This window comes from Rhipicephalus microplus, chromosome 8 (genome assembly GCF_043290135.1).
Source record: "Rhipicephalus microplus isolate Deutch F79 chromosome 8, USDA_Rmic, whole genome shotgun sequence".
Taxonomy (NCBI): domain Eukaryota; kingdom Metazoa; phylum Arthropoda; class Arachnida; order Ixodida; family Ixodidae; genus Rhipicephalus; species Rhipicephalus microplus.
The window spans coordinates 25,429,345-25,443,778 of NC_134707.1; the positions used below are offsets into that span (position 1 = coordinate 25,429,345).

At 44.5% G+C, this 14,434-nt stretch overlaps 1 protein-coding gene across 1 annotated transcript in view; it reads right to left on the reverse strand.

Moving 5' to 3' along the window:
• LOC142768879 (uncharacterized) overlaps positions 1-13,765 on the reverse strand; it is a 67,358-nt gene extending 53,593 nt beyond the window's left edge. The window contains exons 1-2 of the mRNA XM_075871340.1: positions 13,514-13,765; positions 10,707-10,790 (exon numbers count right to left, since the gene is read on the reverse strand). Of these exons, the coding sequence (XP_075727455.1) occupies positions 10,707-10,790; positions 13,514-13,595 (166 nt within the window). The 5' untranslated portion in view covers positions 13,596-13,765. The remainder of the gene's footprint in view (positions 1-10,706; positions 10,791-13,513) is intronic.
• Positions 13,766-14,434: the final 669 nt, after the last annotated feature.

Below are 14,434 nucleotides of genomic sequence, written 5' to 3' on the forward strand. Positions count from 1 at the left end.
AGCCGGCCAAAGTACACTCGCGCTAACCTCATAACTCGGTCTAACATTCAACTGTGCCCTTCTAACTCAACCACTGCGATTCGGCTTACTTCGAAGAAAAAAAAAAGCCACTTATGTTCAAATACTTCCACTCGAACTCATCTGCATATTTTAGGGCTTATCGGTTTACCGGGAGCAAACTCTGGTTACCACTGCAGCCCGCGTTGACTAAAAAATAATACTAAATCTATTACTGAAATACTAAGTAGATAAAGAGAATACTGCAATGCAGAAAAAAAAAGATGAAGCGCATGGATAACTCAAGCGGAAATCCAATAAGAAAGTTCCCCATGTTTTTACGGTCAGTGAAAATACAGACTGTTTGGTCCGTTTTTTATGTTGCTACCTTTTCGGCCTGCAGTTTTAGTGAAAGTCCCTCTTCTACACCGAATGTAGGGGATTCAGCAGCAAGCCTTTCGGTGAAGTCGCTGCACGCAGTTCCTGAGATAAATGCATATTGGAGATGGGATAACGTAAGCACGCTAACTGCTTTTGGGGATGGAGCATTAGGAACGAGAACTCCGGGCTTGAGTGCTGGCTCGCGCTACGTGCCGAACAGTTCCGTGCGGTGTGCTGAAATGTCTGAAATGTATGCATACATTCAATTTTTTTCCTGTAAGTGTCACTATGCAAGATGCTACTAATGATATCAACAAACGATTCAACCAAGGAAAGCAAGGGAGATATTACTTGCTGTTTTTCAAAGTGTTACGTAATGATTCAAGTTGAACGTATTTAAAGTAGACGAAACATCACTTTTTTGTCTGTGAAGGCTGAATCCATAACCTCTAAATTAAGAGGCAGCGTTATCGGATCCCCCGGTAGGAAAGGGTGGTCTTTGCTCCACTTTAAATGAGACACTTTAAATGAGACACTTTACACTGAAGTTCGGAGCGGAAAAATTAGTGTTTCCTGTGCTTTTATTTGTTTATTTGTTTGTTGTTTGCGTTAGTTCTGGCTAACAAAACACGACCCCACCTCCCCGAATAACCCCCTTATTTTGTTCTTGCAAAGTAGTACCTAATAGCACTTGCTATGTGGTACCTGCGTTGTTGGAATGTATTTGCATCAGTGTTCTTTTGAGTGGGCTTATCGCTTTTGCTGTCCTTAAAGTGTTATTTCCAGAAATTACAATGAACGATTGTGTCATGTTATATTTGTCACAAATGTGTTTCACTAATTGAAGGGCACGTATTTCGAGTAACGCACCGCTTATATACGTTACCTATACGTGAAGGGCACACATTACACTCGTGTCTTTTTTTTTTAAGCTTCTTGTCGGTATATGACTCCGTGAATGACATCTGCACAAGATTAATCTCAAACTCGTTGGGCTGGTTTGATCGGTGAGCGGGTCTCTTACAATCAAACTTCTTGTCAGCATACGACTTTTTGAATGTCAATTGCATAAGTTTCATCTCAAACTTGTTGCGGTGGTGTAATCAACTAGCGGAAAATCTTTCCAGAAACATACCGCCTATAAGCGGTACACACGTGTGACAGATGTGCTTGAGCATTGGCTCGTTTTTTACCCTGTGGTGCCATATCATTCCCAATATATTGCTTGCATATTGTAAGTTTCACTAAGGAAAGAGTCCCATCTCAGTCTATTTTTCCTGGTTGATGTTTTTGTGATATATGGTCAAAAATATATCGCTTATACCTAGTGCATACGGAGAACTAATGAACTTGAGCACTGACTCTTTCTTCATTCAAGCTATAGCAGTATAAAGCTGTTAATACACGTTCTCATAATGTAAATTTCGCGTATGAGAGTATACCATCATAGTATCGTTCCCTACAAACTGCTACATTTTGGTGCGGTATATGTACAAAAGGTACCGCTTACTATGAGAAACTTCTGGGTTAAGATGTGAGGAGTGCTAGGATTAACCGGTGACGACGTTCAGTTGAGTGCTTCACCAACGCGAGAAGGGGTTGGCCTGTGCGAAGCCCTAATGCTTTCACGAACGACTCATCAGGTGGAAAACGTCTAGCTGGTGATCAGTTGCGGACAATGTGCGACGTCGGAGACAAAGAAGAACACTTTCGTGCGATTGTTCTCCCAGACGGCTGTGTGGCGCGAGTCGCAGCTTTTCGCTGTGCTGCACGTAATACATGGGAGACGAAAGAGAAGTTCCATAGCCTCTTTCTCGAAGGAGCACGGAATTATTGACGCGAGCTCTAAGTGAAAGTGGGAATCACGAAAGTTAGTTCTATTGCGAGTACGTGCCGCATTTCTGTATGTCAAAGTACTGGCGTACTTTTGCAGTAATTTTTAAAGGATTGCTCTACATTGTCTAGAATCAAGAAACTGTACTTTCGAATCCCGAAAGATGAAGATCGCTAGAAGAGGTTGCGGAAAAAAAAGATAGGCCAGCGTACTGCCAACAAAACACAACTACAGTTGAACTAAGAAGTTTAAGATGATTCTCTTTAGGTTACGTGCCCGGGGTTACTCAATGTGGGCGAAAGTTTAGGTACACAGGCGTTTTTTAACACGAAAGTATTTTATGCCGAGGTACACCACAGCTCCACGGACAGTGCTTCAGTCACGGATACAACGTTGTAAAATTTACATTAACAGTTGACAAGGGGAAAAAAAAACTAGAAGAAATATGTACGTGTCTCGCTGCAAATGTAATCGAAAGACGATAGTTTTGCGTCTGAAGGGAGTGAATAAAACGTTTCTTTGGTGTTATGTGCGAAAAAAAAAAACATGATTCTGGAGCTACTGCGTGAAGCATGAGAGTCATTTGGCAGTAATCTTGGAAAGCGAAAGTATGGCCTCCGGTATAGCGAGCGCGCAATCTCGGAGGTCATAATTTGTAGAATGCAAAGAGACGGGTAGGCATGTCACCACCGTATCGTCTTAGGAAATCGAAAGAAATACCCGCTTTTTCGTGCATAGCGTTGCATTGTTATCGCAGCGTAATAAACGCTACGTTCCTTAGATCTACATATGTAGGCCTCTTGTAGTATAAAGAAACACTGCACATATATTGACGCGTTGAAGTTGTGCCTCAGATACGCGCAATATTTCCTTTTATTCGACAATACGCACAAGTATGAACACCGAAACCAGATCAATATTTGTGGGCGCTGCTCATGTGGCAGGATTTTAGCCGTTTCGGATGACAAACTGACAAGTCGACAGACCAAAATTTTTGCGTCTATGTATCCTAAGAAAAAACTATCGTCTTTAACAAAAGTTCCATCCCCGGGAGACAAACCTACGAGCCTTTGCTCCGAAGCGCGCGGTGCAAGTCGACTAGGTCACTGAGCGTACGCTCTTCAGATAACTAGCGGTGAGTTATTGATATTCACCATTTACTGTTAGCAGTACTCAGAGCTCTGTGGCTGCTACGTGTTCTTGTTATCACTAGCAATATGGCGTGACATTATTACCCCACGCGTTGTGATGCGCGTGCTACTTTACAGTCATTGGTCACTCGCGTACGCGCGCTTATCTCGTGGTGGGGGAGGTTCGCACGTCTTTGCTTTCACCGCAAGTTTGCTTGAAAATTACAGCATGCACGAAGGGCACTTCAGTAGCTGCATCGGCCGCATTTGTGAAATGAGCAGGCTGCTCGCACACGAAGAAGTAACAATTGGGACAGTTCGCGCTAATTTTATGTATACTTTTGCGTTTGCTTCGCGCGTCGTCCTTTGTGTATGAGCAGAGCGCTGAAAGTGTGGAGCTGTGACAGTTCGCGCTCGTCCTGTGCATGTACTTTTAAGGAGCGTTCACACCGAGCGCGGAGCACGTAAGCGGGCAAGCGGATTTTTAAAGTGGAGAGGCAGTGAGCCCACGTGGCTGTTCAGAGCGATCGCGTCGCCTTCTCCCCGCTCCACCATGGGCACAAGGCAATCCACCAATCAACGGTGGGCGGCGTGTCGCCATCTCGCGGCACTACGCGATACTGCGAGCGCGCTTCTCGGGCGCTGATTGGCTGTGGCCAAAGTGGCTAACTTCTCCGCGCGGAGAAAATAGGTCCGGCAGCGATCCCGAGAGCAGCCGCGGATCTTCCGCTTTTGCAGATAATCCGCGTCCGCTTTCCGGATACGCGCTTGATGTGAACGTAGCTTGAGTGCGTCTTTTCTGCTCTAGGAGCACGCTGCAAGTGTCGAGTGTCTTGCCGTTCATAGTGTGACATTAGAATATGTTGCTATAGCGTTAATTGCTTCACCCTTACGGCGAAACAATGTTTCGCATTTTTCGTCAACACGTTTTTCTTTCGGGTTATGCGAATTCATGTTTTTTTCAGTTATTGAGCGTTTTCACTCTTTCAAAATGAGGTCGCGGTGAGAGCGAAACGAATCCGCGCCCTCTAATTCACATGCTCCCTGGCCGTAGACGTTAAAGGGAAGCTGAAACACTTTTCTAAAAAAAATGACTTAAGAGCATGTAAGGGCAGTTAGATCCTTGCTGAATTAGAAAAGTGACGCGAGAGTTCTCAAAAGTGAACGCCAATAGCGCTTTTTGGTGAAGAAACAGTGGCTGTGGCCATCGGGCATCTTTAGACGCCGAGCGAACATGGTGACGTCATTCTCGATATAAACGCGTCATCTGCAACAGCAGCACTGCTGAAATGTGGCCTCTTCGATTAGTTCCGGCAACGGCACGTCATGGGTTAGTCCCGGAGGCCGTGGTTGAAGATAAGAAAACACTTGCTCCGGGCCATAGGAAACGAAGATGACGTATGTTTCCACGGCCACACTTCCAGCGAGCTCGCGGGGGTGGAGCATGACAAGCTTTTATTTCGCCTGTTCTACAGCTCATGCTGCTAACCCACGAAAACAATTATGACATCCTCAACAATAATGTCGGTCCTTCCTAAACACGAACTCTGATTGAATTCTAAAATCCCTTCAGCTTTCCTTTAAGCCGTACCACCGAGTTATCTAGGACATGCACAACGGTGTGAGTAATGAGCTTTCCAACACCTAAGCGTATTGGAATGCAACTAAAACATTAAAGCGCATTAAGGGACTGCAGCGCCAAGCGTTTAATTAAGGCATTCATATGCAGCCTAAACACGCATGGGAATCGCTAATTTCGCCATCATGATAGCGCATGTATTCCAGTTATTGTAGTGAAGACAAGCAATAACACGACGACATGTTCTCCCCCTGAGTCGTTACGTATTCGAAACGGCGCTCGATGCTGTCCGGAGTACCCACAAAATTACGCCACCCTCCTGTACTGGTGGTAATTACGGCAGAGCGTCAGGAATATTCGCGTAGATCATACTATAAGTAACTGCTCGCCAGGGCTTGCCTAGTGCATGTAAATGACCCAGTACACGTGTTCGTACCTGTTCGCTTGCGCTGTGAGATGATGGAATTCGATCATGGTGAAGGTCAGCGGTATTACACTGGCATGAGACTGCGCAATGCCGACAGTCTCAGTATTGACTGGCGAGTTAATACTGTGAATGACATGAGGCTGGCGAGATACTACCTGTTTCGTTTTGACTCTTCAAATCAATACATAGGTTTACGTGAGACAAGTCGTTATTGAAACTCGCCGATACTGCTAGTTCCAGCATTGCCAGAAGGGGGAAAACTGGGACTCACCAGTAAATACCCTTCTCAGCATTGGTTTGCTAGTTAATACTGAGCCTGGTGTGAGATTTCCCAACAATGATAGTTAGACGAATTACTAAAGTGATGACGGTCTGACATTGGCAGGTGAGTCAATACTGATACTGTTGTGAGGCTGGACAATGCGGACACCTGTCTCAGTATTGACCGATTGGTCATTAGTTAGACCGGCATGCGATTGGCTCATATTACCGTTTCCAGTATTTAGTAAAGGCAGGAGCGTTCTAAGTATTGACCGGTCAGTCAGTACTGAGACAGGTATAAGGTCAGTATGATTTGTCAATACTGTGAGCTCCCGCACTGACTTGGGTGTCAACTTTCACGAGTGCGGTTATTTACAACTGTTGTCAGCTTTGCCTGGCAAGTGAGTATGACACTGACAAGTCCCTACCAATCTCATTATTGACCTATATGATTGAATAGTGAGACCAGTACAACACTGGTAAATAGCATAAGTTCCACCATTGACTAAAGAAAATTCTGGTTTCAGTATTGACAGTTCTGTCAATACCGAGGCATGGTCTGAGACCGGGTATGAGATTGGTCCGTACTACTGGTTCGAGTAGTCAGAGACTGGAGCGAGTGTTACGATTACTATCAGTTTCACTGCTGGCAATTCAATATGCTTGGTGGGTCAATATTGAGACTCACCAGTCAATACCGGTCACAGTATTAACGGGTTAGTTACGGTATTTACTCAATGGGCAATACAGAAAAAAGAGGAAGCAGTCGTTTATTCAGAACAAGTGAAATCAAAAGAAACAAGAATGTATTCAAACAAAGTTAAGCCTTACTTCTTTGTCGATGCAAAAACTGTCTACACACATCTTGTTTCGTTTCCCACCAAAGCTCTATTAAAAGTAAGCGCTTGTGATAGTCGCCTCTTTCCTCGTTTTCCCGGATGTTTTGAGAGACATACTTTAAGCTCTGTTTCATTTTTCGGGAAGTAGAAATAGGTATATGTTATTGAAGAAGTCCTATTTATCATTTTTAAGTTATTTCGATTTGCTCACTTTAGCCCCTTCGTTTAATTTTTTTATTTTTTTCGTTATAGCCAACAGTTTTCAGCAGACGAGCGCATGGCAGTCTCTTGTGGGGACCATTGTGACCAGAAGACACAAAGGGACTGAACTGCTTGACACAGAACATGCAGATACTGAATTTGGGGCAAAAAAAAAAAAAACTTCCACTGTTATCGAGCTCTAATTTCGAGATAAGCGTGCTTCGTGGTGTTCCAGTCTCCATTCACCTATTTTAAGTCTCTATTATTGTAGGGGAATTGTGTGTTGGTTAGATCGACCGGATGAAAAAAAGAAAATTCCCGTGGCAACCACTCTTGAGAGTAGGCTGCTCTGAGGAAAAGACCCAATTAAGATCTAAATCAAGATTGAGATGCTTACACAGGAACAGATTTCTCGAAATGAGCTCAGTGGGAATCCATTTTGTGAAAGTCGATTATAACGGCAGATAGGAAATTGAGTTGCACATAAGACTGTCCCCTTTTTTCTCGCTCAAGGATTAAGGTTCCCTCATAAAAACAATGTTTTACAAGATTACATAAATCGAGGCATGAATGAAAGTGTTAACAAAATATCAGGCGAGCAAGGCAGAAAGTAAAGACAAACTAAGACGCTGCTCTTTGAAGATTTTGTGTCACTGTCAAAAAGATTCAGCCCAGTGATTTAACAGGCTTCAGAATGTCTATTCGGGATGAGCAAGGAATACACAGACGAAGAAACAGGGGCAAAATGCAATACATAGCAAGAAATTAAGCCTAAACTCTGATTACCGAAGTACGATAAATGAAACCTATCACGCTTTCGATAGGCCGTTTAGCTTGAATGACTTTTAGCTTCAATGACGTTGGAAGCACAGTGCCAATGACCGACATTTTAACTCTAATGATACCAGCCTCATGGCGGAAAAGCTTTGAAGTATGATGTTCCAGAACGTTCATCTCAGCGGAAGTTCGCTAGTCATTTCACAAGCCCGCTTATTACGGGGCAGAATCATGAGAGATTATTCAGTCTATCTAGTGCCCTTTGTTGGAAGAAAGATTCTGGGTCATTGGCCGAGTTAGTCCTCAGCTCAGACGGCTTTGAAAGAATCATTACGTTTTTTTGTGTGCACAATTGGCTTGAGAGACAGACTCTAGGCAGTGTCGTATTATTTTTTTCTTTATTTTCCTTCTCTTGATGTCTTTTTTGTTAATTTATCTTTTTTAACATCTTTTTTTATAATCTTTCACTCGTTACCCTTCGCCAGAATAGGGCAGCCGGCCGGTCTAGGACCTGGCCAACCCCTCTGTCCTTCCGCTAATTTCTTTCTTCCGCATCCTCTACCTCATGAGCGATGAAAGACACAGAAAGAATTTCGAGGGGGCGATATGCCGAAACACCATCTTCGCTTGGAGAACTCTTTTGTGACTTATTCCTTTACATACACAGCTCCTGTCCCACGCTAGAAATCTGGCATAGAAGTGAGGACAAGGAAGAAGAGAAGGAGAGGAAGGACGGGAAGGTTCGCCGGTTGTCAGACCAGCTGGCTGCACTGTGCTGGGGAAGTAGGCGACGCGAGTAAAAGATGACCGCAAAGACAAGGTATAAAAATAGAAAAAAAAGAACGGAAATTGAGAACAACAATGCGATAATTGACACTGCTTAGAGTCTGTCTCCGAGACCAGTTTCCCGTCAGAAATGCAACAACGTTCTGAATGCCTTGCGTGCTGAAGACTGTCTCAGCCACTGTCTTAAGACCCTTTCTTCCAACAATAGGCGATTGTCAAGACTATACCTGAGCTTTAGAAGACTATATGAGCTTTAGAAAGATCTTTTTTTGGGGGCTCTAAATCGAGGATTCTCACGGAGAATATGGGCAGCTGCAGTTGTCACATGTCGGGATGTTGGCCATTCCTATTCGAAACGAATAAGCAATCGTAAAAGTGACCCCGAGCCAGAAATGACACGAGCATTTCCTCAGCTTCGGTTAATCCCGACGGAAGACGGTGCTGCGGATTTTAATCCAAGTCGTGAAGACAGCCGTCGGTAAATGTCGTCGAATTCCACTGCAAGCGAACGAAGTCTTGTAGCGGTGTCCGTTCTTGGTTTGCTTTAGCTGCCGAAGGGGCCGAATTATAAGCACATCGAGCTGCCTCATTGCATGGTCGTTTCCTTAGACATCGCTGTGGCCCGGAATCCACTGATGCGCTATGTCATGTTACTTCCATATGGCCCGAAGATGAAGCAGTCTTTTATCAGCGACTAGGTGTTCATATGATTCATGACAACAGTGCGAGGCAATGCACTTGAGGGCTTCTTTAGAGTAGGAGAAGCGAAGTGTTTGGGTCGTGGTGAAAGGACCGATTACTGGCCCGAGTATGTGATTGGATCCTGGTGGAAACGAAGAAACGGTTAAATATATTGACGAATTCAAGCGCTGTCCTCCATATCTGAGTTGGACTTGTATCCCGAAATCACGCCTAAAATCACTAAACTCCGGTGCATCACGAAGCCTAACCGGAGAGCCTCGTAGCCTGGTTATGGAGTCGTCCACTTTCTTGCATGCGGGACGATGCTCTCACGGGCGCTATAATTAGTGTCCACAATTAGATATATGAGAGTTTCATAAACGCGTTCTTCCAATCTGCTTACGAGGCAAAAGAAAAGTAGAACACTGAGAAGCAGCGCTGCCTTCGCGGAACTAATGAAACACGCTCATCCACGGCACATGTGCGCGAAGTTTACATATGCGCAGCAAGCCGCCGCACTCAGACACGAACCACTCTCGCGCTTCTCACTGTTTACAGCACGAGTTGCGTGAACAATACTTCATTTAATTATAAAACTACCCCGGTGTTTTCTATGTTACCATGCCAGAAATAATTAGAAATAAGAGACAGTGATGCCAAGGAAAGCATGGGAGATGTTCGCTTGCGGTAGTTGTAATGTACACGTGAAGGAAGGGAGGTGGACTAAATGATAACTTGCCGCTTGAAAGGACCACCCCTTCGAACTTTGACTAACGCGTCCGATGCTCTAACAATCCATCGAGCTGCGGCGACGGTCATCCCACCTCCACTTTGTGGAGTATATGTATATCTGCATTTTTAACTTGAAGTCTTAGTCAGGGCTGCTAGTACGACGACGGTTAAGTGTAGAATACTCTTCTTATGCCTGTTGGCTCAGGTTTGAAGGTCACAGGTTCTGTTTCCACCTGAGCCCTTTTCGTCCCCTTCACTTTGTACAGAAAACACCATAATTACTACAAAAAAGCATTCCCTAGGCGTTCCTTGGCTTTCTTATTCATTAGTTCCAAGTATTGTTTTGTCCAGCAAGAAAAAAATTAACCCTTAAAATGGCCTTTGCATTGTTCATTCTTGCAAGCTTTACGCTGCACTAAATAAAACGACTACTAGAAGAAAAATTGCGGTCGGTGCCTTTAAAGGAGCCCTCAAACACTTTTTCAGGTAACCATGGCATAGATTCAGTAAAACAGTTCATTGCCTCACAATTTCAACGCCCCAAAAATTTTGAAAATCCGCCCAGTACGAACGAAGTTGCAAACTTATGTCACACGCTGCCGTCGCATTTTTTTCTTTTCTCGTCCCGACGAAAGCACTCGAGGCGGCTAAGCAGAGAGGGATGACATGGGCAAAGAAAATACGTCACGCGCGCCTCGTGACCTTGAGCCTTTTTTTAAAAAGGGCTTCCTCAGAGCGATCGCGCGCACACGCGTGGACAAGTCGTGGTCTTTTGCGGCGATCCCTGCTATGGCCGAGCACGCCACGTTCAAATCAGCCACTGACTGATAGATGGCCTTCTACGAGGAATTTTTTAGCTTCCTCCATCATTTGTCGAGAGAAGAGACAGCAATTTTTAGCTGACTTCGATAATTTATCGTGAATTCCAGGCCACGCGCTGCGCTATATTCTCTGGCTCGCGTGCTCTAGGGAGCCTCTACAACCGATCAGCTGCGTTCTCTCACCATGGTCAAAACGTACTGCAGGGCCCTTTCGGAACGAACATTGGGCGTGTTTTCAAGGTAAGCTTATCATGACTCACCGATTTGAGGATGAGTGACGACATCGTGTGGTGCGTTGGCCCTGGGGCCGGTGAGAGTACGAGAACGCGGTGCTCGAAGATGCACTGCAAAAATTTTTTTATTCAATAAACAAACATAAAAAAGCGGAAATTTTCGGGCAGCTGGCACGCCAGAAGATTTTCGCCGTATTAGATTTTTTGTTTGAAACACGCTGTACAAACCGTTGTATTTAGGTGTTCCCGGACAAAAATTATCCGTAATTTCGCAAATATTTCTGACATTTGAATTTCATGGAGAATCAAATTCGCGGGTATCAGTCACCTTACGGATATTTTCGTAAATTTTCAGTAATTATACACAATTTTCGTTCTTCATAGCGATAAAATTTTGTGCTCTAAATAGTTAGTTTTTTCATTTCAAGTTAGAAAATTTACCATATTTACATGGTTTTACTGTGCACCGCAAATACATCGGCTTTCAAAATTCCTTTTATTCCGCCATTCGTGTGCAATGAGTCACAAAAAGTTCCACATGATCACAGTGTACGCGTGCAAGCACACGAGCACTCACAAAGATAAACTGCTGGGATGCGGCTTTTAGATTCGGCTTAGATCGTCCAACAGTCTAAGCACGGGCATACTTTCTGGGAAGTGCTTTGAATGCCCCGCATCATCGAGTGAAATACAGAGAGGTTTACTGCAACCCAGTGAAGTTCAAAACTTGCAGTCTTTTGAAGCGTTTATGACAGACACCCCATGTGGTTTAAAGAGGTACTAACAAAAAAAAAGACTTTTCTGGTATCCGTAGATTACTGTTCCGCCATACCAATGCCATAAACGATCGCCGCGATGCTTAGGGGGCTGGGTAAACAAGAGAACGCTAAAAATAGTAATGGTGGTGACAAAACCTTGAAGTTTCTAGCTTTACATTACCTTGACGTCCCCTAGACTTAGCTTGAAGACGCCAGCTTTACGTCAGACTAGTTGTGATTACCTCAGGTACTGAAACGTCGGGTACCGAAACGTCAGATACCGAAACGTCAGGTACCGAAACGTCAGGTACCGAAACCGGCAGTTGCGCTTCACAACATTGGGACCATGCAGCGGAGAGGTCATAGAAGCGCCAGATTATTTTGTGCGAACTCAAGACGAGAAGCTCGAACATTATCGTAGCGTCAGGATATATTAGGGACAGATAATTGAATTAAAAAGCGCGCTGTAATTTTTTAGGGTTCACTTACGCTTTGGAGTACATTTTATAGGTTCTCGGGACTATACTTTTCATTTTGTGCAAAGAAAAAGCTGATTACTTTGTGTCACACTTATGTGTCCCTTTAAAAACAATAATCATGAAACCATAAAAGTTTACTGAGAGGACCTCTTTGTGTCGAATCTTTTGTTTGTTGTAGGTTGTGCTTCCACGCGCCTTTGCTCTCGAAAGAGAAGGTGACCTCAAGAGCGGAAGACAAATTTCTACGAGTCAATCACTCTTTACAATCAGTAAGTCATTGATAAGTTGAAAAGAAAGAAAGGTTATACTTTAGGTGGTAGTTCGAAATTGAGAGCACAGAGCCACCGCGTTGAGGCACAAAAAATGCGCGCGTCACGGCAAGCACACCACAAACGAAGGCAACTTGTCTAAACAAGAAATCAAGAAAAAAATAACCAGAAAATACAAAATACAATTTTCGATTAACTTTTCTGCGTGCTTGTTCACACGCCTATTTTTCTTGATAAATCCTTCCAACAAGATTGACCTTTCAACGCTGCAAGCACGACACTTGCTTGGGGAAAGATGTCAATGTCTGAGTACCGAAACATCCTGTTCGCGAGGATACTTATTAATTAGGCACAATATAACGTTCACATCACATACTATGGCCAAAGAGTTACTGGAATAAAAGGAATTATATTAATTTGCTTCATTAATGATGAATGATATCCCTTAACTGACAGCTTCGTGATAGCTTAAGACGGTAATTCGTATTAATCGAACTCATGGGCTTCCGGCGTTGGCACGGCATCTAATGACATACCGAACAAGAATAGTTTCTTTTATTTTGTACAAAACACAGTGGCATGTCAATGCACGCGACAATGTGCAGCACCTAACGTGCTCCATTCCTTTTGTTCCCTCCCATCTAATTACTTTTGAAATTTTTCTGCTTTGTTTTCGCCTCCAATTAACTTCGGCACCTGCGCACAGCTAGTCAAGGTATATGTGCCCCCTGGCTCATTAAATGACCGAATTAAAGTAGGCGCTTCATTCTGACATCCATACGCGTTCATGTCCTTCATAGTGCACTAGAAGCTTCAATACGTGTCGCCAATAGAGATCCTATTTTTAAGTGCTTTCAAGAAATGCAGCATATGTGCTTTGTTCCTTGTCACGGTGGATGACCCATAACATCTGGATCAACAAACTCCCGCAAGACACCGTCGACGCTTTCTATTCACGTTACATGCATTCGAAATACGCCAGGTCATGGTTTGTCCAGTTTTGTAATGTTGACAAGGTATAGCGAAGAAAACGACACACTTATTGCTTTTACATGAAGTTCTATAAAACGTTGACCCTCCGAGATCATGAAGGCGCGTTCCAGACGGCAACGACTTAAAGTGGAAAGAAATAGCCAAGGCAACATTAATAAAAAAAGATAGAGCGACGAACGTATTATAATCTGGAGAGCCGAAAAAGCGTGGACGGAGGGAACGTGCTGGTCAGCTTCACCGCAGAGCTTACGGTCAATTTGGGGGTTCGGGGGGAGGGCAGCGATTTTCGCGTGAGGGTAAACTACGAAGAGGATCGTAAAAGCGAAGGGGCTCACCGGCTGGAAACGTGAGGTCCGCATCGGTGCCACGCAGCAAGAGGCTCAAGAAGCAGACGGAACTGATCACAGCCGCCGCCATGTTTCGAAGCCGGCAACAGAGAGAGAGTTGGGGGAAAAGATGAAGGAAACAAATACGGGAAGAGAGGGAGAAAACTCCGCAGCGGCAAGCTGTTTGATCCCTCTTTCGGCGGAACGCGCGCAGCCGCCGACTTTGGGACGTCCACGCCTTGCGACGGGATGAGCGGCAGAACTCAGATGCATGCACACGACTGACTCCCCCACACCGCGAAACGCGGGAAAGTTGGTTCCCTCGCTCGCCGCCGCAGACGCCACTGGTTCCTTTTCCCGTTGCCTAGCAACGACGCATTCTGCTGGCTTAGGAGGCATCTCTCCCGCCCCCTCTCGGATCTTTCCCTATTGGGGAAGTACTGTGCGGGCAGAAGGGAAGACTCGCGAGATGTGCTTCGAAATTTCACGAACAGATGGAGTGGCGAATCGCGCTTTCCCGCTGACGAGATAGATGGCGCACCCTTTCTCGATTTTTCTCGGGAACGCTAGGAGTGTTCGGGACTCACTTGGGCTCTGTCCCGTCTGATCTACGAAACAGCCACGTCACTGTCTCACTAGTATCCCTTATATGTTGGCTCAACACTGTTTAAGGTTTCGTTTTATTTATTGTTCTCAACCTTCATACTATTTTGAATCTATATCTGCAGTAGATTCATGATGTATTAGGATGCACAGGTGTGTCCCCGCCCCTCGTTACAAAAGCTGTGGTCTCATCCATCATCATATGTCTCACTATCTGTTGTAGTGGCATTGGCGGCTGATGAGATACAAAGTAAGTCAAGAAAGGCTTATATATGTCATGATTCATCAATGGTACGAATAAACAGCTGCCCCTTTACATTAAGCAAC